This window comes from Stegodyphus dumicola, chromosome 4, assembly GCF_044657685.1.
Source record: "Stegodyphus dumicola isolate Sdum_Otavi_A_Nest chromosome 4, ASM4465768v1".
In the NCBI taxonomy this organism is placed as follows: Eukaryota; Metazoa; Arthropoda; class Arachnida; order Araneae; family Eresidae; genus Stegodyphus; species Stegodyphus dumicola.
This window is the reverse complement of record NC_140771.1, coordinates 161,940,935-161,966,715: the sequence shown is the minus strand read 5'-3', so window position 1 is coordinate 161,966,715 and position 25,781 is coordinate 161,940,935. Positions and strand designations below refer to the sequence as shown.

Here is a 25,781-nt window from a genome sequence, read left to right as displayed (position 1 = left end):
AAAGAATTAATTCTTACATTTAAGGATTCTGCTCAACAATTCATATTCTCAAGTAAATCAGAAGATTTTTGAGAGCATAATTCCTCTCCAGATAATAATTAGCAAATTTCTTGCTGAGAAGATACTCCAAGTTGGTATATTAACTCAGTTTTGAGCTTTGAATGAAACTAATGATGCTGAACTAATGATCCTGATCTAATGGTGCAATATCTATAGGAAGAGGAGAAACTACATAATTATAAATGTAGTACAGTCAAAAGTCTTTAATCCGGACTCGTTGGGACTTCGGCGATTCCGGATTATCGGTTTTTTGAGATTATAGATCATCAGTTTAAATCTGGTAAGATGGCATGCAGAAATTATAAAATTAAAAATATGAAACCGTAATTTATGAAATAAAAAGCAATTATGATCTAAAGGTTATCAAAATTTACAAGAAAAAAAGCTTGATATTTATGTTTACTTTACTAAACATTTCTTTCAACGTGCGCATGCATAAAACATACATTACGTATAGTCGAAATTAGAAAATTGCAACCAGGAAACTATTGGATATGTATTTGTGATATTTATAATGACGAGGAATTTTATTTAAATCATATCAAAGACGGAGTACATCGTGATGAAATATTACATTTAGTAAATTATAAGCCGAATAAAATAAAAACGTCTGCCCTGAAGATAAAGGTAGTGCTGACAGATCAACTTCCAGTTCATTGCGCACCACAACGTCCCCTCCCCCCCAGAGCAGCGTGTAATTGATAAACAGATTTCAGAATGGTTAGAAAAACAAAGGATATGCCTTTATCCATTTTTTGCAGCAATTCCACTTTTTGTTTGATGGACATCGCTTTCGCTTTGTAGATCCTTTGGCAGCTCCAGAATCGGAAATTCTTTTTGAACGTAATCGAAAGTTCAAGTTTACTTTCATAAAATTGCTCTAACAGTCTGCAAAAAATAATAAGTCCAATCCAGTTAGAAGATTAAGGAACAACGCAATCTGCAACATTAACTGAAATAGATAATTAGATAATTTTAGCATAGCTTATACCGTCCGTTATACATTAAACGTGCATGCGTAAACGTATTATGCACATGCGTAAATGTATTATGTGTAGAAAGTTTGTAGCTTTGAGGTGCAGATTATAGATCATTCGGGATTATGAACGTCCAGATTAAAGACTTTTGACTGTAATTGATTCGGTAATAGGTCTGGGGGTGGCAAGAGCAAACATTCTTTCACACATAATAAACCATAAGACTGGATCTAATAGGTTATAAACCAGAATTTGTTCAGCATGTACATCAGACATTGTGCAAAGTTTATACCAAAATAAAAATAAAAATTCAATTAAAGAAAATGAAATATGAATGGTAAGTTGAAAACAAAATTATAAAATGATCTATAATTACAACTTATCTGTGATCTGGAGGATGAAAATCAATGTAATCTGTAACTTCATGTTTGGAAATCTTGAGACATGGCATGTCATCAAAAACCAAAGTACTTGCAAACTTTTGATAAGGGCTGATTTAGCACTGGACTATTCAGCCAATCTTCGTTATAATATCACATTGAATATTCTCACTACATTTGTCAAGAACCTTAATCAGACAAAACGCAAGTTTATCTTTATTTCAAGACTTCAAATATGCATACTTCTCCACCACAGTCGATCTCTGTTCTCTGTCTGCACCTCTCCAAAAACTTCTCTTTAGGATAATATGGCAGTAACGTAGGTGCAAGGCATCCACCTTATCACTATCACCATAGAAGTAAAGCCTAAGTGTCAAAGGGTTGTCTGGCTGATGCTGCTAGCAGAGTTTAGAGCCTGGAACGTTTTGATCTACTAAATGACATTTTAATGATTACTCCAAAAACATTTGTTTCTGGAGTAAGCTTTAAATACCATGTCTTTTGTAAGTGGCACTTGCAGTGCCTCTCTCGGCTCCTTAATATTGATAGGTGCGATATTTTTATAGACAGCCCACCCAGTAACACAAGCAAACTAATTTTGAGTTTGGGACATGGTTGAAAGACCCCAATCCTTTGGCATGTGTGTGTTGCCATTAGGTTGTGGAGCATGAGTGCCACAAATAGTTTTGCACTGCAGTGACACTGTTGGTTAGTGGGTATGGCTGCATGAGCTTATGTTCAACACTACTGTAATGCAAGAGTTTTGTCTGTATGGAAGGGGTGTCAGGAAAGCAGCCAGACAACCCTAGGGTCACCAGACAGACCTAGGGTCACCAATGCTGTGGTTGTTTGGTTGATATTTCTGCTGCTGGTTGTTTTCATCCGTTGCCAGGTCTTGTGGCACCATCTATAATAGGTATTGTGAACCAAGTGTACCCATCATTTGTTCCATTGATATTTTTAATACCAATGCTTGCCAGGAGAGGGTGCCTGTGGAGTGCATATTCATCTGGTTGATGCTGTTGGCTGAGTTTAGAATCTGGAACCTTTTGGTTTCCAGCATGATGCTTTACTGATATCTCCAAAAATAGCTGTCTCTGGAGAGAGCTATAAGTACACTCTTTTGCAAAAAAATTGAAGCACTATGAAGGAACTGGTTGTTTTTGATGAAATTGAATATGTGTATAGATCATACATAGGTAATAAAATGATTAAAAAAATCGAGGTCATAGTACCTGTTCACGGCTCACAATCACCCATTGAATGTTCAAATTAGTAGTTGGTCAAACCGCCCATGGCGGCAATGCAAGCTTCAGTTTGTCAAGGCAGGGAGTGGTACAGGTTCCTAATGTCTTCTTGCGACACATTCTGCAAGGCATTCCTCAGTTGTCCCTTCAGATCTGCGATATTTTGTACTGCCTGAATCTGTCAGCCATGTCCCAGACTTACTCGATTGGTGAAAGGTCAAGGAAGAGTATCAACCGCACGGAGACAGTCCAGAGATATGTGAGCGATGTGTGGCCTAGCATTATCTTGTTGGAAAATGGCCCCAGGATGACGTGCTGTTATGGGTAATGCAACCGGCCGCAGGATGGTATCAACATATCGTTGAGTTCTTAAAGATGTACGAATGTCAATATCATCTGTTGTCATAAGAAATAGCGCCCCGCACCATCACACCAGGGGTTATGGCTGTATGCCTTTGTAAAACAAAAGCTGATTGAGACTACTGCCCCCTCCTCTCCAGACATGAACATGGTGGTCATCTGTTTCAAGAGTGAAGCGGGATTCATCGCTGAACACTGTACGATGTCAGTGTAATGGCAGCCATTATGATGTGCTGCCACACCACTCCAGACGACTCCACCAATGTTGTGGAGTCAAAGACAAATGTCTCAAAGGCCTCTGTGAGCGTAATCCCGCCTCAGACAAACCCCATGAGAGGGTGGACGGTACCACGGGGGGTATAGACATGGCTGTTGTGCGTTGAACAGTCTAAAATGATACCATTGGGGTGGTTCAAGCCTGGCAAACAATCATCCTTATCTTGCCTTGCATTTGTGATCCTTGGCCTTCCAGAGCCTTCATTTCGTCGGCAATTTCCTTGTAGCAACCATTTCTGCCAACATCTTTGCACAGCAGTGTTTGTATGCTGCAGGTGGCGGCCTATTACTCTGTATGATCACCCAGCTTCACGCAACCCCACAATACGACCACGTCCGAAGCCGTTTAATTGTCTGCGAGGTCCTGGATATCATTGTAATGGCATCTTTAATTGCTTCTTTACGAAATTACAACAAAAAAAGACAAAAAAAGGCAACAACAAAAAAAGACAAATTTTCTGCCTCTGTTATTGGTTTTATACTTTACAAATTGTGCACTAGAAATGCGCGCTATGATTGCAATTCCTGTTCATTTGCCTTGAAACTTTAATCATTTTCATGTTCAATCAAGATGTTTTCGCATACCATATTTCGTCACGATCACGAAAGTCCTTCTTTGCAAAAGATGGGCAGCATTTGCATTGGCCCCCAAGTCATTGAAGCATTTCATGTTGGCAAGGATTTCCATAATAAACAGGAAGACAAAAAGATTGTTAATAACTATTTTGTTGCAATATCAACAAAATTCTTCAAAAGCAGGATTTAGAAGTTACCTAAAAAATGGGTCTTAAAATGTGATGTATATATTAACAATCAAATTTGCTTGCAATCTCCTCTCCCCATCTTAAATAATCCATCTCAATCTTTCATTTCTTTCCAATCAACCATATATTACACCAATAATCTTCAAGAATGGATTACTTTGAAAAATACTATGTGAATATTTCATTCAGATTAGTGCATTTACTTTTTTAAACATTTACTTTTTTAAGGCAGTTTCTTCTTTCCTTTAGCAGGCAACACAGGAACCTGCTACAAGACAAGGTTCAAAAAGGGAAAATGGAGTCCAGTAATCAAACTTTTAACTCAAATGTATCATAGGAAACAGAAGGGTACCAAATTAAATTCTCAAGTTCAAGTTTATTTAATAACTAATTTTATACCAGTTGCAAAATATCCTCCCCAGCCAAAGAAAGGGAACTTATGCAATTGTTGAGTAGATTATTCATATGAAAAAAGTTGTTTACTGTAACAAGCTTAAAGCATAAATGTACAAGTAATACAAAGAACTGTCTAGTATAATTCAAGTAAAAAACCAGGTTTTATTGTCAAGATCACTAGTTCTAAGGAATGCACATTTGATCATGTTCTAATGTGATTAAAAATAAGCAATTTAATTCAAATTTAGCTGTATTTCGACTCACTTGAACCTTGAACTCCTCTTATATTTTTCATTTTCCCTTTTCTTCCTTTCCATGAAATATCAAAGATAGATTTTATTTTCATGTGTTGGTCTTAGTTTGTAGTACTTGTATGACTTCTGCCTGTTATGAACAATCTTCCTACTATGGTAATTCTTCCATACTGTTGCAAATTATAAATTCGTGGAGATCTTTTTTAAAATAATTATTTGAGATGAGCAGGAAGAAACTGACAATTTATTGTAGAACAAGAGTGTGCATCAACAATAAAGCTGTAAATAACTCAAGAAGAATGCAGAAATCAGAAAAATCTCCCTTAGCACATCAGATATAACATAGATTATCAATGGAGGAACTCTAAAACAAAATTCAGCCAGTTCTTTGAACATCGAAGCTTTGTAGAAAATTACTCCTCCAGCTTCTTGCTTCTGGAAGTGATGTTACCGTGTCTTTATACATTTTCTCAAAATTTCCTGAAAGTTATCAAGTTGATGTAAAATCGCCAGATGTCACCATCTTGGCATTAAAAATTATCCTCTAAGTTGGTCAGGAAGATACCTATATCTCAGATTTTACTTGAGTTATTTTCATGTTGTTGGTTTCTGATTTGTGAGATCTATTATTCTATGGAAGAAAATAAGCACTTATAAAAATACATGGCTGCAAGTTCAATTACACAAAAATTATACACCTAAAAATTATTATCCAATTGCACTGATTAAACAAATAAATAAATAAAATAATGCCTAACAGTACAACAATACACAAAAACAACAATACAACCAAAGACTCTTAATTTCAGCTATTTACAAAAATACATTTGCATGTGTACCATGTTTTAATTGTAATTCGTGTAGAACAACATTAATTTTTACTTTTTATGCAATAATGCGTTTGTGGCCTCCTATCTGTTAAATGGTTTAGATTGGGAGACTTAATGAGTTTAAAAGATCAAGGTATTTTAGCTAACAAAGCTAAGAAAATCTTAAGAGTGGCCATTATAAAAATCTGTTGTTGTTACTTATGCTCACTTGTCTGACAGTAACATCAGCCAAAGCCCACGAAATTCCTCATGGCAAGGAGCACAAGATATGCCTGTCATTGGCAACAGCCTATAGAGCACCATATAGGATACATTTTGTGCAGTATAATATGCAAAGTCTGAAGAGAGATAAGCTCTGCCAGAAAAATAAGGTTACAGAGGCAAGTCCATTTAATATTGAGGCAAATGGCTCTCTCGCTATATTAGCAAGATATTGCCAAGCTGGCGACATTTTAGTCCGGTCTCTGTATAACTGTAACCGTATCCGCCCCTTATATGCCTTCCAGTAGTTTTGAGAATTGGAATGTTCTAGAAATTCCTTGGTGGCTGGGAGAAAACTATTTAATACTGAAGGGAGCATCAGTTCTCAGTTTCTTATTTGAGACTTGCTAGATCTCTGTGTGAGCATTACTCTTTGGATGTGCTTCGCATCATGTCATGTTTAATGTTCTTAATAGTTTGAAGTGGTAACTACTGATTGTGCTCTGTCCTACTGAGAAGAGCTGAAAGAATATTTTTGTGTAAAGTCCCAGAACTGTAAAGTGTTTCTTTGGGGAAAGTAAATTTTATCAAACTATCATTGTTTCTGTGTGCATTCAATCTACAAACCCATTTGTACACCAAAATTTTTGGTGTCAGAAATGGTGGTTAAATGCAAGTGACAATAGTGATGGAGGAGCAACTGGTAGATGAAAACAGACCGGGGGGGGGAAAGATGGACAGAACTCTCAAGTTAGTCCAAGAAAAGATGGAAGGTGCTGTAAAGTCATTTCAAGAAAAGATTGAAGAAGATCAAGAGGATATGAGAGAAGAAATAACTGCTATTAGAAATCTATTTCAACCTATGGAAGGCAGAATACACATGGTTGAAAATAAAGTTGGAGAAACTGAAGAAAGTTCAGCAGCAAAGCTAAAGTTCTGCTGGGGACCAGCAAATCGGAGAAGATTTTTTGCAATCAAACAGCAAATCAGAAAAAAGAGTTTGTGCTATTGAAAAATGAATTGAAGAAAGGGTTTCTTCTGTTGCTGTCACCAAGGAAGTTGACAGCCTACAGAAATCCATAGCAACAGCTGGGTGCAATGCAGATACCTTAAAATACCTACTTTTGTCTTCCAACCCTTTCTAAAACTATCTACATTTGATGGAAAGACATCCTAGCAAGCATCCAAGACTCAGTTTTCTGTAACGGCTGATGCAAAAGAATGGGATTCATAAGCCAAGGTCTGCTATCTTGCCGCTTCTTTGAGACCAGACACAGCAGATATCCTTCAAACTGTGCCTGAAAATAGAGGCTGGACTTCGAAGCTCTATCCAGTGTGTTGAAGCTGCTGTTTGGCGAAACATGTTTAAAAGAATAAAGCAGGCAGCAGTTGAAATCTTACCAACAGAAATCATGGAAACACTTCATGAGCTTGTCATGGATGTCGAAATGCTGTCTCATCTTGCCTTTTTAGGCTGTCTACCAGAAACAAGAAAAATCTTGTCCCTGCAATACTTTATCATTGGCATCTGGAATCTTGAGATACAGAAAGCTGTGTGAATGGTAGATATCGAGAGTCTGAAAAGTGCTTTATTATACACCATGCAAATTCAAGGCAGCCTGGCAAGGAACTTGTAGACACTGCCACCCAGTCAGAGCCAGGAAACAGTGAATCAACTGACTGATCTTCTAGCTGATTTAGCCAGGCAATTCAGTGCTTTAAGATGAAATATGAGTGGCAACAAACTGATGATAAAGTCCTAGAACAACAGTCGTGAAGGTCTCATACGAAGGAATCACAGAACAGCCCAAGACAAGGGAGCTGGGATTGCTTTCAGCAAAGAAGCAGGAAGCAAATTAGTGCCATTGTATAGAGTTAATTTTGCCAGATATTGAGAAACTCCCTTTTTAATCACTTCAGATTTTTGCAGTTAGTGGCAACAGTAATGGATTCTTCATCGTTGGACATATAAATGGAATTTTCCTTGCAATATCAACATCGATGCAGTAGCCAATGTTAGAAATATCTGAAAACATGTGGCTCATCAAACATTGCCATGAAGTTCAAAGCAGCCCAGCAACCTACCCAAAGAGACCACCCAGTCAAAGCTGCTCATATTCAGAAATCAGTGGAACACTTGACTCCTCCCCTAGATGACTTAACAAGAGAAATAAATGCTTTGAGTTGGAACAGGAGTGGTAACAAACCATTTCTGAAGTGCTGGAACTGCAGTGGTGAAGGCCAAGTATGTAGGAATTCGACAACACCCCAAGGCATGGAAGCTGAAACTGCTTCCCAGAAAGGAAGCAGGAAATGAATTAGTGGTCATTTGTCAGAGTGGAAGTTGCCAGATATTGAGAAGCCTTATTTTAAAGCCGTTCAGATTTCTGCAATGAGTGGCAGCAGTAATGGACTTTCAGTTTTTCGGTTTAGTTCAACTGTTTTACTACCTGGATCCATAGCTGAGAGCAGAAATTTCTGGTACAGCATAGTGGAATATCCTAAAATCTTTGGCAGCCCAAAAGGAGTACTGTAGCCTCGACACTTGTCGACCTATCAAGGACTGTCATCCCAGTGAGGGCCACCAGCGGCCGAGCGGTAAAGACGCTGAACACTGGTAGTTCGGTCCGAGGTTCGAATCCCACAAACGGGCTGGCTGCATGGGCATTTTCGTGGTTTTCCCCATGTGTAACGTTTATACGAGCCAGTTTCCCTTAGAAAGTCCTCCAGGAAGGCATTCCTCCCTTTAGGCAGATAGCCCTCGAGGCTTTGCCATAATCACACACACACACACATCCCAGTGAGATTTGCCAATGTGATTAGGTTAAAGTGATTAGGAAAGGTGAAGTGGTACTCCAGAGATCTGTTTTAAACAAACCAGCAGTCTGCCAATCTCTGTGTCTTGGAGAACCTAAAATTGGAGTTATGCAGAATGGGCTACTAAGAAATGAAGAGAGGAGTGCTGCAGAACTTGTCTTTCAAGATGTTTTCTCCTGCAGATCTTGTGATGTAGGTAGAAACCAGTTTAGCACAGCATATAATTGATATGGGGAATCATCCACTTATCAAGCAACATTCAAGCCATCTACCAATTGTTAAACAGGAAGAGGTAGGAAAACACCTAAAGTTACATGCAAGAAAATGATGCTATCATGCCTTCAACAAATGGTGATCTGTCCTATCATCTTGGTCCGAAAGAAAGATGGTTCAACTATGTGCTGACTATTGCCAACTACCCTCTTCCTAGAATTGAAGACGTTCTAGGCATCTTTCTCGAAGTAAGCAGTTTTCAGTGCTTGATTTGAAGAGTGAATATTGGCAGATAGAGATGCATCCTGATGACCAAGAAAAGACGGCATTTGCTGTGGGCCAAGGATTATGGCAGTTCACGAAAATGCTGTTTTGGATTACATTATGCACTGGGAACATTTGAATGCCTTATGGATACTGTGCTGGGAGGTCTTTCCTACAGAGCCTTTACAATGTACCTGGATGACATCATCATTGGAAAATATTTGAAGAACATTGAAAAATATTGGGAAGATGCTTCAGAAATTAAAGGCGGCCAGTCTAAAATTAAGTTTTGTCAAATGTAAATTGTTCATACAGGAAGTGACTTATACATATCATCTCTGGCTAAGGGGTGTGTACAGGAAAGGTGTTGGCAGTTAAAGAATGGAAACACCCTGAAAATAATCCATCAACTGAGGAGTTTCCTGGTTCTTTGCACCAGGTCTGTGGGCTCAGAGTCGGAGTCATGGAGGCAGGCAGATTTGGGGGTAAAAGGAATCGGAGCTGGAGTCGTTAAAAAAAGGTAGACTCTGACTCCAGTTTTTGTTGGACAGTTTGAATTTGAAATGAAATTAAAATGAATTGAAAAAAATTAAATAAATGCCAAGCTGAGTTATTATTTTTATTTATGGACTATATACATTAATAAATAGTTATTTTCTATTTTATTTATTAATAAATAAATATAAGGGAGGATGAAGGATGGGATATTTGCCATTAGTGATTAAACTGATTCATTCAATTACTTCACTTAGTTACAGATCTTGCTGGTAAATTTAGGTAAGCAGCAACAGCAGAAAGAACTCCCAAAATTGATGCCATTGTTAGGAAGCGAGCAGAAAAAGGAGCAATTATTGATCAAGCAACGTGATAAGAAAGTACATATTTGATGATAAAGAGGTTTTTAGAATTAAAAACTTTTTTAGAAGATGTGGTTAACCCTAATGTTTCACTAACAGAAAGACTGTGGAATGATCTTGCAGAATTGGAAACTCTTCTTTCTACACCATATATAGCCACAAAAAAGCTGCAATCTGAAGAACTGACAGGAGGCGAGAATGAAAGGAGGGGATGTTTGTTTTTTCTGAAATGGAGGGTTTATTGCAGAAGGAATCATTTCTTCAATGAAGAAAAGAGAAACTAGTTTGCTAGACAATGAGATCTTGCTGGGTTCAATATATGTAGATCCCAAACACCAAATTTTCTTGGATGACGAACAAATTAAAAAGGCAAAGAAAGCCGTCTATGAACTTTCATTAAGAATTAAATTATTCTCAGAACAATTGGAGAATTTGATTTAGGGCAGTCAAAGTGCAGACTTTGCAACTGAGATCATCCTCTTCCAGTGATGAATTAGATTTTGAGAAATATTGAAAAGGCTAAGGCAAAGCGAATGAAAATAAAGAACCAAGAGCCTTTAGATATAGAAATGAAAAAATACAAACAAGATTTCTACACGGCCTTTGAATAAATAGAGAAATATGATTGTGCTTGCAAGACACCTCTTTTAGAACTCATCTTTCCTGAAAAGTTAAAAAAAAGTAGCCCTAACAGTAACAGCTCTTCCTCCTACTCAAGTTAGTGTGGAAAGACTTCTCAGCTCTGAAGTTTATCAAATCGGATCTATTCAACAAAGATGACCTTGCCGAAGCTGTACTGTTTCTTAGAAATAACTAATGCCAGTTTTTCCATTTCCTAATAAATTCTAAGTAACATAAATAATTTCTTATGCCATCATTCTTTTCCCTGTAGCATCTATTATTTCTTTTATATTAAAAAACTAAGCTGTAACCCATGTGTATATGTTTACGTATGTATATATATATATATACAGTAAAAAGTCGTTAATCCGGACTCGTCGGGACTTCGGCGATTCCGGATTATGGATCATCAGTTTAAATCTGGTAAGATGGCATGCAGAAATTATAAAATTAAAAATATGAAACCATAATTTATGAAATAAAGAACAATTATGATCTAAAGGGTATCAAAATTTACAAAAAAAAGCTTAGTATTTATTTGTTTACTTTATTAAACATTTCCTTCAATGTAAGTTGTTTAAGTTCTTCCTTTTATGTGATAATACTTTCTCTTTAATTCTATAAACAGACATAATTTCTTGTTCAGTTGCAAAGTTCTGCTGTTCAAGTCCTGTGAATACCGACTAATTTGTCAATCGAAATTTTTTTGTTTTCAATAACCTCTGCCTAACTTTCTTCACTTCGGAAGCAAATTATAATGACGAGGATTTTGATTTAAATCATATCAAAGACGGAGTACATCGAGATGAAATACTACATTTAGTAAGGAATTATAAGCCAAATAAAATAAAAACATCTGCCCTGAAGATAAAGATAGTGCTGACAGATCAACTTCCAATTCATTTCGCGCCACGGCGTTTCTCCCTCCCCCCCCTGCCACAGAGCAGCGTGAAATTGATAAACAGATTTTGGAATGGTTAGATAAACGAAGGATATGCCTTTATCCACTTTTTGCAGCAATTCCACTTTTTGTTTGATTGACATTGAAACATACTTTCGCTTTGTAGATCCTTTGGGAGCTCTAGCATCAGAAATTCTATTTGACATAATCGAAAGTTCAAGCTTACTTTTATAAAATTGCTCTAACAGTCTGCAAAAGATAATAAGCCGGATCCAATTCGAAGATTAAGGAACAACACAATCTGCAACATTAACTGAGATAATTAGATAATTTTAACTTATATCGTCCGTTATACATTAAACGCGCATACGTGAATGTATTATGCGCACACACATATGCGCAGCCGTAAAGGTCTTATGTGCACGGCTGAACGCCTATGCGCATGCATCAACGCAACGCATGCGCAGAAAGTTTGTAGCTTTGAGGTCCGGATTATGGGTGTCCGAATTAACGACTTTTGACTGTATTTAGTTATCAACTTGAACATTAATTAGTTTTATTATTTCTTCCTTTAAATCTTCTATTTCAGTACATATATTTTTTATTCTGATTATTTGGCTATGAAACGTGTTTTCTATTACTTTTCTAGATATATTAGAGTTCCAATTAATTAGCTTAATAGTATGAAAATGAAAATTCCTTCTTTTATCATATAATTTAATTTTGCTGTGTTTAATAATTGACAGGTCTAGGTATTCAATAGTATCTTTATATATATATATATATATATATATATATATATGAGGGAGTCGGTCATTTTCCCTGTTGACTTCACAGCCCTCCTTTGCACCTACTACATGACATTTGTGAAGGACTTTTCTTGCACCACAAGGCATCTTCATAGATTGCCAGAAAGCAAGCAAATGTTCTTGTGGACAAAAAAATATGTGAAAGTTTTTAACATCAGCGCCAATCCTAGCATATACAGTCAAAAGTCGTTAATCCGGACTCGTCGTGACTTCGCCGATTCCGGATTATAGATCACCAGTTTAAATCTCGTAAGATGGCATGCAGAAATTCTAAAATTAAAAATATGAAACCGTAATTTATGAAATAAAGAACAATTATGATCTAAAGGGCATCAAAATTTAAAAAAAAAAAAAAAAAAAAAGCTTAATATTTGTTTGTTTACTTTATTAAACATTTCTTTCAATGTAAGTTGTTTTGTGTTATGTGATAATACTTTCTCTTTAATTCTATAAACAGACATAATTTCTTGTTCAGTTACAAAGTTCCGTTGTTCAAGTCCCGTAATTGCTGTGCCGAGAATACCGACTAACTTGTCAATCGAAATTTTTTCGTTTTCACTAACCTCTCTGTCACCTTCTTCATGTCTTTATCCATTCTTTGCAGCAATTCCACTTTTTGTTTGATGGACATCGAAACATGCTTTCATTTTGTAGAACCTTTGGAAGCTCCAGCATCGGAAATTCTATTTGACATAATCGAAAGTTCAAGTTTATTTTTATAAAATTGCTCTTACAGTCTGCAAAAAATAATAAGCTGCATCCAATTCTGAGGTCCGGGTTATAGATCATTCCGGATTATGGGTGTCTGAATTAACGACTTTTGACTGTATTCTTCACTTGACAAGCTTTTTATTCTTGGCACAGGTTCAAACAATGAGAGTATTGGGGCTGTTTTGTCGCAAGACATGAACGGTCAAGAACATGTCATAGGATACTAGAGCAAATGTCTATCTGAACAAGAAAGAAATTACTGTGTCACTGAAAAGATGTTCTCACCATAGTTAAAGACATAAAACATTTCCACTATTATCTCTACGGCAGAAAATTTGTTTTCCTTATGGGTCATGCATCATTCACCTGGCTAAATTTCAGGAATCCCGAAGGGCAAATATCCAGATAGATGCAGGGACTCCAGGAATATGATATTCCTCTCCGCCATCAGAGAAGATTGTCACACAGAAATGCCAACGCCCTTCCTAGAAAGCTGCCGATATTGTTCCGGGGTTGAAGCAAAATATAATCTGTTTTGCCTGATCATACATCAAGTTACAAATTCAGGATCCTCTGATCATTACCCATGAAGTGACAAGACCCAGTTTCAAAGGAAGATGGCAATATTAAATCAATAATTGTGTTAATGAAGTCTTCAAATATGAAACCTATCTTACAGAATGTTTCAATATGAATGTTTCAACGTTTTCTGTGGCAAAATAATATTGGGCTTTGTGGGACTCACTGTGGGATTTGAGCAGTGGTGTAGCTAGGGGGGGGCAAGGGGGACATCCGTCTCCGGCTGCAGCATCCAAGGGGTGCCAAATTGATGATATGCACTTCAGAATGAAATGTTTTCCATTCTTGGAACACAGAAAGGGGCGCAAAATCCTTAGGTGTCCCCAGGCGCTTAAAACCTTAGCTATGCCTCTGGATTTGAGATGCCACCTTGCACCAAATTCAGTGAAAGAAAGGCATTCTGGGGGCAGCTGATACTTAAAAGATGCATTATCCCAGATGTCCTTAAAGAACTACATAGCAGTCCAACAGGAGGCCATGTTGGAATATTGAAGACTAGATAGAGTTCAAGAGTACTTTTACTGAAGTTATGGAAGAGCTGGCATGCAAAATTGATGTAAATCTTGCGATGCCCGTGGTAGGTTGGAAAGAATCGAAGAGCAGCTGAGGGAAGCTGCGATGTTACAATGTAATAGCATCTTTTCAATGCATCATCTTCTCGATGATATCCTGCAATATCTGCCACGATGCAGCCTGATCTGGCCACAAAATGGCCTGAAGTGTATACTATGTTTGAACAAGATTGTGTTACAGCATTGGATTTCCATGTTTTGAGTGCCTCTTCAGTGACATTCCTATCAAGGAGGAATTTTATCTTGGCTGTAATTAAAGAACTCTAGAAACTACTCGGCATAGGCAAACTCAAACAACACCATTACATCCAGAATCAGACAACATGGTACAGAGGTTTGAACCATCCTTAGTGACCTCTCACTGAAGATTTCCAGAAATCAACAGAAATGGGATTAGAAAGTACCTTTTTTCTTACTGAACTATTGCAGTTCTGTTCTCGAGAGTGCCAGGTATTCCCCACCTCAGATACTGTTCATTTGGGTCCTTTGTCTGCCTTATGATCTCTTGTTTGGTTGCCTGAGGAGTACACTCAAGATTTTCAAGCAGGATTTGAAGTGATGCACAATTTTGCCTGAGAGCAAGTCAACTTAGCAACAGAGAAGATGAAGACCCGATAGGGCAGAAGAGCTACAGGACGTTGATTCAGCAAAGATGACAAGGTGTGGTTATGGAATCTGATTCGATGAAAAGGGCTTCCTCCTAAACTACAGCTATCATGTAATGGTCTTTATACAGTCCTAAACAGGCTGATTGAAATCATAATTCAGGTCCATAAGTTATCAAATTCTAAGTCTAAAATAGTTATTCTAAGTCTAAAATTGCTAGCTTCTTACTATGACCATAGTGCATAATCCCCATAGTGTGTATAATGTAAATAATATGCTAAAACCATGGTCCCATTTGTACCTAAATTTTAAAATTTGTGCATTTATTTATTGATTTAGTATTTGATTTTTTGCATGGAATTTATTAAAATTACTGTTTTAATATTGCCTTGATTTTTCTTTGTTATAAGTATGGCTTCCTATCCAGGGATTATATTGCCTGGGATGTGCAGATTTGGGGAAAGAGACAATGTTATGAATTTTATATAATGTAACATGGAAAGTGTGAAGAGACTGAAGCTCTGTCAGAAAAATAAGGTTACAAGGGCAAGTCTTGTTAACTTATGAATCTAGTCTATGAAGTAAATGGCTATCTCACTATATTGGTGAGATATAGCAAAGCCAGCAAAATTTTTGGTAACTAATTTTTCTCGTCAAATTTGGCAAAAATTCACTGCACATTCCAAGCATTTGGTGACATTTTGGTCTTGTCCCCATATAACTGTAATTGGATAATTGCAGTTGATCCCTATATGTTACTGCAACTGTATCCAAACATTATATGTAACTTTAATATACTTTCCATTAATTTCAAGAAATATTAGGTACTGGAAATTTCTCGGTGGCTGGGGAAAAACTATACTATAAGACCAGGAAGAGCATCAGTTTCTTAGTTGAGAGTTGACTTCAGAGTATCATGAGATCTCTATGTGAGCTTTGCTTTTTAGATGTGCTTTTAATCACGTTTTGTTTCACTTTCTTAATAGTTTGAAGTGGTAACGACTGATTGTGCTCTGCCATGTTGAGAAGAGTTATACAAGTTCTTTTGTGGAAAGTACTAAAATTGTGAAATGTTTCTTTTGAGAAAATAAATTTTATCAAGCTATCATCAGTTCTGTGTACATTCAATCTATTACAAACATGTATGCAAGTAGCAATATCATGTGTTTCAATATTTGCAGCTGTTCCATTTGTGTATAAAATTAGTTATATGTTCTATAAATTATGTTACAGTTTGTGCAAAAAGTTATCTGTATACTTTAAAAATAAAATTTTCTAAACAAGTCTTTATTGATATCAGGTAAAGAAATACAACTGAAACATCAAGCTCCAATACTGGGAATTCAAATAGTTGACCACAGTGGTTACCCTCTACCTGATCCTTTAGATGTTCAGTATCAGAGATCTAAGCCAGCAGATCTAACAGGAAGTCATCGAGTTCTAGTGTGTACTGAAGAACAAATAAAGGTAAAATTTATTTTAGTCTATACATTTTCTAACAAAATCATGTATTATATATTGGAATTTATATATGTAACTTGAAACTCTTTATTTCAATTGAACTACATCCAAAAGAGACAAATTTATCATCCATTTCTGAAGATGGAGCAGATGTTACTATGTCATTTATACTGGTTTCAGGTACTTGTATAGATAAGGAGATTGTAGCAAATATTTCCAGAAAAGTTGCTTTTCTAACATCTTGAAAAAAGAATGTAACTTTCTTTTATTCTTCTCAAAAAAGTAACTTTCTCTTATTTTAATCAATAAAATAAGAGAAATAAGAGGGCAATCCCAAAAATGTAACATGGAAAGTCTTCTGTTTTTTGGGGACGTAGTGAAACTGTTAGTATGATTGTTGTCCACACTGATGTGAATGATGCTTGCTACACTCCAAAATAAGCATGTGTGTCTTTTACCGACATGCTCAGTCTTGGCTTAGCAACCATTCAAAATGGGGTTTCCATTGAACACTATCACCAAGTACAAAGTTCATGCATTTATTCACTTTTTTAATGTAAAAGGCATTAAACTCGTTGGAATTCATCACCAATTGGCAGAAAAGATAGGCAGTCAAGCATGGATGTTAAAAACATTTGCAAATGGTGTAGAGAGTTTACAGCTAGTCGTACCAAAATTTGCAAGAAAGTGGTAGACCATCAATTTTCGACGAGGCAGTCATAATGGTTGAGGAAAACATGTAAAGATCAGAGGATCTGTCTGGATGCTATCTGCATGTTGGTTCCTGCGGTTTACCAAAATGCCATCCACAGGATTCTTACAGAAAAGTTGCAGTATGGGAAGGCTGATGCAAGATTGATATCACATATACTGACAGAAGACCACAAACAGCAACAAAGTTGATTCTTCTCATGAATTTCTTTGCTGCTATGCATATGAAAAGGACAATTTTTTGACATAATTGTCACAGGTGATGAAACATGGGTATTCCACTTTATACCTGAGACCAAACAACAGTCATTTGAGTGGCAGCATCCCTCTTTGCCCAAGCCATGAAAATTCAGACAAATGTAGTCTGCCGGTAAAGTCATGGCAGCTGTATTTCAGGACCAGAATGGAGTATAGTATAGTTGGTCAACAGTGTGCTGGAACTACAGTAAAAGCTGACAGGTAATATTTGTTTTGAATGTGAAATACTGAAGAAACTGATCTGCAGTTCAGAACTGGAGGAGAGGTATGTTGAGCAAGGGCATAAGGTAAGACCTCATTACAACACCTGCCAACCTGTCACTCATAAAACCATCACTCTCCTGCAAAACTTGCATTGGAATGTCATCACCTACCCACCATATAGTATGGATTTGACACCTAATGATTACCACCTGTTCCCTAGGCTGAAAGAACATTTGTCTAGAGGCAGTTCTGCTCCAACGACGAGGTGAAAGATGAGGTTCAGTATTTCTTAAAGGACATGCTGGTGAGCTGGTATGACATGGACATTGTAAAACTGCCACAATATATACGAAAATGCATCAACCAAAATGGCATTATATAGAAAAGTAAAGCAGTCTTTAAAGTGATGTAAGCATTATAGAAAATAAACAGTTGTTTTGTATATCTAAAAATACAGGAGACCTTATTTTGAGGATTGCCATCATACATGGGCCATAATAAGTACATTGGTGGGACAAACATGGTTTGCTGACTGCTGTTTGTTGTGTCATCGCTGTCCAAGATCAGAAAAGCTGGCATTGTCTTTGATCAAAGCATTTTAAAAACCAGAAGTTAGTGCATTAATTTTTTCAAAACTGCTTTCTCTGTCTGTAAAAGTGCAATGCCAATAATAGAGACTATTTGGAATAATACCATGTATTGGCAGAGTTAGGTGTATATGTGATAGAACTTACATTATTTTATAATCTTCCAAGCATTGTTTTGAGTGAAACAAGAAATACACTCCATACTTTCTGTTAAATAAATGTGTAAATAAATAAACTGTGCTTATTGTATAAGACTAGTAGGTCTATTCATTTTTTAATACTTCAGTATTTTGTATTCTCCTAATCAATTCAATAATTGATGTATGGAACCTTAGACACCATTTTACTTAGATGATTGGCTGTAGCAGTTGGTCATCTGCAGCATTAAGAAATGAAACTTCGTACTGATATATGTTTTTTGTTCTGTGAATGTTAAATTTCCTAAATTTTAAAAAAATAAAAGAAATGTAAATGATATAGTTATGTGATGTGCAAAATATGGGATGAGTCAAACTGACGTTCATGTTCAGAATTCCTTATTTTGGTGCTTAACATTTTTTATAGTTATTTGGAGATGATTCTTTCATGCTAATTATGTGTATATTGCATTTTTATAGGTCTTCACGTTGCCTAGCATGAAACCATTTTGCAAAAATAAAATCACACTAACAGAAGGTTATCACATCTCTAAAGTTGGATTTTCTACATTTCCAAAAAGGAGTGGTAAGATTTTATCACTGTGCTATTTTTATTATGCTGAGTAAATTTTAAATGTGATTGTTCATCCAAATGCATATTAATGATTCAAGTATCACTTGAATTAATTTGCAATATCTAGTTAAGGCTTTTGTCTTTTCTAGGTGGATTTGATGTAATTTTTGGAAATAAAAAATAGAAGAGATTATGCTGCTTTTAATGTAGTTAAAATTATAAGCATTTAACTTGTAAGTTTTTTTGTTAGGAGGGTGATTTATTTCTTCAGGTGCCAGTTGAATTAATTAGTAGTTTCTATCAAAGAACTCTCTGCTTTTTTTAAAAGGTTGTTCTATCTTTGACAGTCATAGATGGAACAAAAGTAAAGCATTTTGAATTTTAAAGATAGGAAAAACACAACAAACTCAGTTTTAAAAATGCTTTGAAAAAAGAAAGAAAGAAAAGAAAAAAAAAAAGAACTCATATGGTCCTTTTCTCTTCAGGAATCAGTTCCCACCAGTAGCTGAGCAGTAAAGACTTTGAACACTGGTAGTTTGATTTAGGTTTCATTGCAGGTGAACAGATTCATGTAATGTAGATATGAGCTAGTTTCCCTTATAAAGTCCTTCCTCCCCTTAGGCAGATAGCTATCATGTTTCTTGCTATAATGAAAATAAAACTAAACCATCTTTAGTATCATCTTTAGTATGTTTTCCATAAACGTTGCAAAATTGCATCTCTAATTGATGGAAACCAATACTTGAACACAAGATAGGCAATTTAAGATGTATGTTGATAGTGCAGGCTATATAGAATATTTTATTTTACTAGCATTAAGAAATATGCCTTGTGAAAATGTACGTATTTTGCAAAGATTTTAATTAATTAATTAATATTTACTTTAAGTTCTGTAAATAATTTAATGTTAGACAAATTAACACTAAGACAAAATGCAGAATAACAACATAAGAAATCTAAAATGATACTTTCAATACATTTCAAAAATATTTATGTCCTTAAAATATAAGTTGAGTGTAGTCATGTTGAGCATTTAAATCACAAATCATTTTCACCTGGTTGAGACTATCAGAAATTTGCAAGTGTGTTTTGTGTGTATACTGTAGGCTAACGGAAGAAAGCATTAAAATGTACGCTATGCAAAAAAGAAATGGGACAGTTCTATATCTCCCATTCTACTGGGCCGGTTGATGAAATTCAACTTGTGTTTTTTATGTCATGAAAGCGTGACTTAGGATATGTGTTAAATTCATATATAGCATTGTTCTAATATAGGTATTTTGACTCTGAATCAGACTTTTTCTGAATTGACATGCCAATTTTTGTGAAAATTCCACAGGTAGTTTTTAAAAAATTAGCTTTCAAAATTTTAGCTCTTTAATGTTAATTGAATTTGATATATATTTATTAATATCTCTTTTTTTTATCAAGCTTACTTGATTTGTTCTTCCAGAATTCAAAATTTAGGCTTAATCCAAATATAATTCACACATTTTTTTATTTATTTTAAAAATTGTTTATAAATTTTTACCATCATTTTGAAGTAAATGGATTTCTAAGCGCAGCAGCAAAAAAATTAGAGCTTTTTATTCAAAATTTCCTAGGATATACATGAAAAGTAAAAAAGCAAGTAAAATTATATCGCAACCTGTTACATAAAATAGGAAGGGAAAAAAGTGACAGCGTGAAATCATTCATTTACCAGTTGTAGTAGATTTGGATGCATGTATAAGGCTTCAAAGAAATTGAGTTCACTACTTGAATTTTTTAGTCAAAAGAGGCTTTGTCCCTGAGGGACTATTGTTTTTGTTTTGTGATTTTGTGTCGAATCACTCTGAATGTCCGTTTCACTTTTTAAACTGTTGCTACCAAATATTATTGCTCGGTATCATATTTGAAGAAATTAAATAATGAAGAACCTGCGTAAATGTATGTATGTTTCTCGCATTGTAATAAAACAACGGTACCTAGAGCCATCCAATTTTGTATGACGTAATCCTAAAGCGAATATGGGCATCTGGAAACCCAAATTTGGAATTTAGTTTATTACCAATTTCATATTTTGTAAAACTTTAACGAATTTTTGATTAACATATTCAAGGATTTCAAAGCAAGCAATGGCAATGTTGTACAGAAAAAACATTTTTATCTCCAGCGCGTGAGACTGTGTATCGGAAATTTTAAAGATATGCTCAATTTAAAATTATTTTGCGTTACTGCTCTTGAACTGAATTTTATAGTTTAAATGCAATAAACATGATATTTAATAAATAAAGGTAACACACAAAATGTTAAAAAGACGCCCCTTTGAACGTAATTTAAAATCTGAAACCTTCCAAATTTTTTCATGTTATGTTAATATTATTATTGTTATTATTATTATTTTTGGTTAATTTTAGTATAACTTATCCATCCTTTACTTGGTATAGTTTCTTTTTTGTGTTCACTTAAGTGCAGAAGAGTATTTTAGATAAACTGCGCAGTTATATATTCCTCTTTCTAATCTATCTTTTAACTATATTTTTTATGAAAAACTATTGATGTATCTTTTTAAAAGAGGTTAATTAAATAGTGATTTTTACTAGTTACCAACATAAGGGAAATTTCTATTAATTGCAATATGTAGCATTAATTTTTACTTAATTCCAGATTTTGAATACGTAAGTTTCCATCTTGCTTATTCAGTAAAGCTGTATCAGTTAATACAAATAATGAAATACAGAGATAAAAAATATTACTTACTACATGACACAACACACTCATTGCTTACAAATCAGCGCACAAAAATTCACATCAAAATTCTTAGTCAGAAAACACATGTCTGTTATGTTATCTTTATGTGATGAATTGTAAGTGCTTTTTTTTTTTTTTTTTTTAACCATGATATTTTGTATAATAATGTTTTAAAACTGTGAAGTTTGTGCACCTCATTACTTTTTATTTCAGTGCTTGATTTCATATTATTTTACAATCGCCATGTTTTTCCCTTACTTTTCTTTTCTTGCATGATGTTTTGTTATAACATTTTCCCACTGCATTTTCATCCGCAGTGTTTTTGTCAGACACCATCTATTAGTCTGGCCAGTGCATGTTGAACCTTATTGGCAAGCAATATTATTAAGTTCTACAGAATTAAAGTTTCAAAGTTTATTATTTTTCTTAATAGATTGAATGGAAAGAGACAATCACTTGAAGAAAATAGCTTAAATTTGCTGAAAATGCAGACAATTTTTTAATTAATAGGAGAAGAAAAAATTAAATGGCAAGGAATGTATTTTGATTGTTATCTCGGAAGAAAGTTCTTTATACTCGTAAAAAAATAAACAGTTTAACAAAAAGAGAAAAAATTCTTAAAAGCATTAGCTATCTGATTGCCCTGGCGTAATTTAAAATAATTAAGATTATCTCCCGAAAGATCTCTTTAATTTTTTAAGAAAACTATTACATGACTTTGTCAGTTGGTTAAGATACTGAACATGTCTAGGGAATTTTAACATGTCTAGGGAATAACATGTCTAGGAAAGATTCTACGATTAAATATTTCTTGAGACACTGGTTGTGAATTCATAATTCTTGCTTAAAAATTTAATCAAATGAGATATATAATTTTAGGTAGAACAGTTTTTTTGTGACATGATATAATTTATTGGAAGTGCATCAAACTTAAGTTTTCTGTGGCCTTGGGGGAAGGATGGGGTGAAAGCAAGAAAGAATAAGTGTCAAAGAGAAAAATGTTTAGTTAGCAAATTGTTCAAGGAAAATAAATAAACAGTACATAATTTATCATGAATCAATAGACCACCAATAACCACATATAAATTTTGCTTCAGGAAGCTGTACATTTGAGTTTTTTAAAATATCTGTAGGACATTATTCAGTTTTGTGCAACTACTAATACTAATATTTTCAGTTCTGAAAGAAATGGATTTGCTCATATAATTTTGCCCATTTTCAAGGTCAGTCTCACGCATTACTTTTTACTTCCTTGTATGAAGTAAGGGAAGTATTGTAATCATGAAAAGTTTTGGTTATCAAACCTCAATAGAGGTATCTATTTTGACTTTTTTTTTTTTCCCCCTTCATTACGTATGTATGTGCAGAAAGAATAAAGGAGTCTTTATTTCAAAACAGATTGTGAAAGGGATTCAAAATGGACTTTTTTGTGACATCTTTATGTATGTACATGCTTATCTTACTTAGCTCAAAATCAATTAACCATAGAACTTTGAAATTTCATATCTGGGACTCCTATATTATCTAGTTGTGCTTTTCTTTTTCTTTTTTCTTTCTTTCTTTTTTTTTTTTATATTGCAGTCAGCAGTACCAAAAGTATATATATCTTACCTGGCTTAAAAATCCTTACCTGGCCTTTATTTTCACAATCATTGATCATGGCCATATTACTTCTAATCCCATAAGTGTTTTAAATAATGAAAATATTCATGTTATGGCAACATCAAATTAAAAAACTAATAATAAAATCTGAATTTTAGTGCAATCTTCCGACTCTTATACTATATTTGGGAATGTTTTATGCTCGTATGCAAAAACTGTAACTGTTCTTCTATAAACACAAATGTCAGCTATTTCTGAAAAGATTTATTAACAGAGCACAGGAACAGCTACCAAGAAAATATACATCAGAACAGAACATTCACTAAAACAAAACTCATTTAGAATTAACATTTAAAATTAACGTTTGAATTATGGGGACATAAATAAAGAAGAACCTATCTTCGTCATAACTGGCATCCGACTGACTGTAGTCAGTCAACTGCCATCTAGTGGCGAAGTCATTCTCTTCACAACTAGATGGTGTTTGATAAAATAGGTTGGTCACAGTTAAATAGTTCTGTTACAAATGCAAGAAATTTGACTCTCATATGACAAAAAATTGACCAGGATATTTAATTTCAAAATTTGCAATTTTTTATGTCACTTTCAACTTGCCTTGAGACATCAGTTTAGTAAGTTGAAATAATTCATGGAAATAAATTTTAAACAAAATGCAGCAAAAAATGTGTATAATTTAATAGGCCATACAAGGAAGTTGTGATGGGAACATCATATTTGTCTTAATTGATCTTTAGTTATTTTTCTCCCTTCACACTTTAAACATATTCATTTTGTTTACTTTTCAAAAGTTCAAAATGGGAAAATAAATAAATAGAGAACGATAGAAGTTAGGTTAAATTATTTAAATATGGCAAACCACAGAACGATTATTTGCTTAAGAAAAGGGATGTCTTCATTGAACACTTTCCTAGAAAACTGGGTTGTATTCGTATTTCACATAAGGAAAATATCCATGAGAAACAACTATGCAGCCAGCTTGTTCGCCAGAGTTCCAACTTGGGTTGAACCACCAGTATTCAGAAATCTTAACAATCACCCACTAGTGGTGCAATAATGAGATAGAGATTACAGATATAAATAAAAATTTTAAGAATAAATGTTGGCATGCATGAATTATTCTCAGTTTGCATTTCAGCAATGGTAACATTGGATTATTCAGAGAGTCGAACTCAGTTGGCCGAAGCTAAAATTTTGAAATCAGTAGGTAGATTATCTCCAAGAGATGATGATCATATTGTAGGATTGAAATTATCATAGTGTAAGAGCCTGCTATAATTTATATATATATATATATATATATATATATATTAGTTAGAACTGTCAGTCTGTAATCATTTATTCAAGAGATATTTAGTCATGCCTGTTTATTAGTTTTAATTCCTTTTTCTGAAGATAACCGTTATAGTACTTCCTTATAATGCAAGATCAATGCCACAAAGGCTGAATAATACTATTAAAATTTTCTTATCATGTGTACTGTTAGTGACTTAACTATGTATTGCACCAAATGGAGGAATTTCTGTAGAAAATATATTATTTTCGGCAAAATTTTAACTTATACCTCTGATTTTTTGCTTATTTCTGAGAGGTTTGCACTAGATGCATGAAGTTAAATTCTCTTTAAGTTTTCTATAATTATGTTGAATTGTGTACAGTCACCAAGCTCCAAACAATGCTCTGTCATGGTTAGAATAATCTTTTCTGTTTACATGAAATACATTTCTCATGAAAATTAAGATAATCTGAAGAAAATATCCTTACTGATTATTAGTAACTTACCACTATTCAGTTTTGTGATAGTTCATGTTAATTATCTGCTGTCAAACATAAAACTATGTTTCTGTAAATAGGTTACTGCATGAAATATGCAAATTAGGAGGCTGATAGTGTACTTCACAATAGACATACATATTGTGTTTTTTAAGTAAGGGCCATTTTGTTCTATACACTAATAGGTGGCGCTCGTGCTGAAACGAGTACTTACGTCATGTCCCGGCATTCCTTGGAAATACCTGTGCTCAGTTGCAGCTGCATAGGTAACCTGTACGGTCTGTTCTCTTTAAAATGTTCAAGATTATCAAATCGCCTGCCACATGCCAGGTACGGTCAGTGATATGTTTTTTGTCGGCAAGAAATTTATCTGCTGCAGAAATTCTTCAGCAGATTTGTGAAGTTTACGAAGCTTCTGCCATTAGCAAAGGCAAAATGCATAAGTACATCAGAGACTTCAAAGCTGGCCACAACAATGTCCATGATGAGTCCTGCTCTGATTACCCATCTCTGATCACAGACGATATGGTGTCTTCAGTTTGTTAAAGTTACTCTTGCACAACATAATCACATTTACTCTTTCACAGCTATGTTTATTGATAACTTCTGTGTTCACATATCATTCACATAGTGTTTCTCAGCCGTTCTCTTCATCTCATCTCTGCCGCTCTCGGCTCAGGGGCGCTGCTGCTATTAGAGCATGCGCAAATATGCGCCCCCCCCAGCATTGAAATGCTTATAAAACATTCAATCACTAAACTATACGAGAAATGTCACAGTACTTTACAAATTAGAACACTAACACTTCAGTAACATAACTATGTAACATAGTACTTTAGCCATAATACAATATATAATGCAAGAAATAATTCTCATTAAAAGTTAACATATACACAATGTAAAACAATATCTCTTATAACTTAATATATAACAGTTTTCATTCAGGCATAGGTAAAACACAGATTTTGGAAATACATCTTTTGAATCCACCTGCTTTAGTTTTAATTTTAGCAACCTGAATTTTTTTA

General features: G+C 34.7%; 1 protein-coding gene across 6 annotated transcripts in view; it reads left to right on the top strand.

Moving 5' to 3' along the window:
* Positions 1 to 25,781, top strand: part of LOC118200960 (lethal(2) giant larvae protein homolog 1-like) — a 280,707-nt gene that overhangs the window by 213,967 nt on the left and 40,959 nt on the right. For all 6 annotated transcript variants that reach the window (XR_015040817.1, XR_015040816.1, XM_085815717.1 and 3 more), the window contains exons 19-20: positions 15,996 to 16,162; positions 18,534 to 18,639. Coding sequence is in view for 4 of the 6 variants with exons in the window: in XM_085815717.1 (XP_085671843.1) it covers positions 15,996 to 16,162; positions 18,534 to 18,639 (273 nt within the window). In the remaining 2 variants the exon portion in view is untranslated. The remainder of the gene's footprint in view (positions 1 to 15,995; positions 16,163 to 18,533; positions 18,640 to 25,781) is intronic.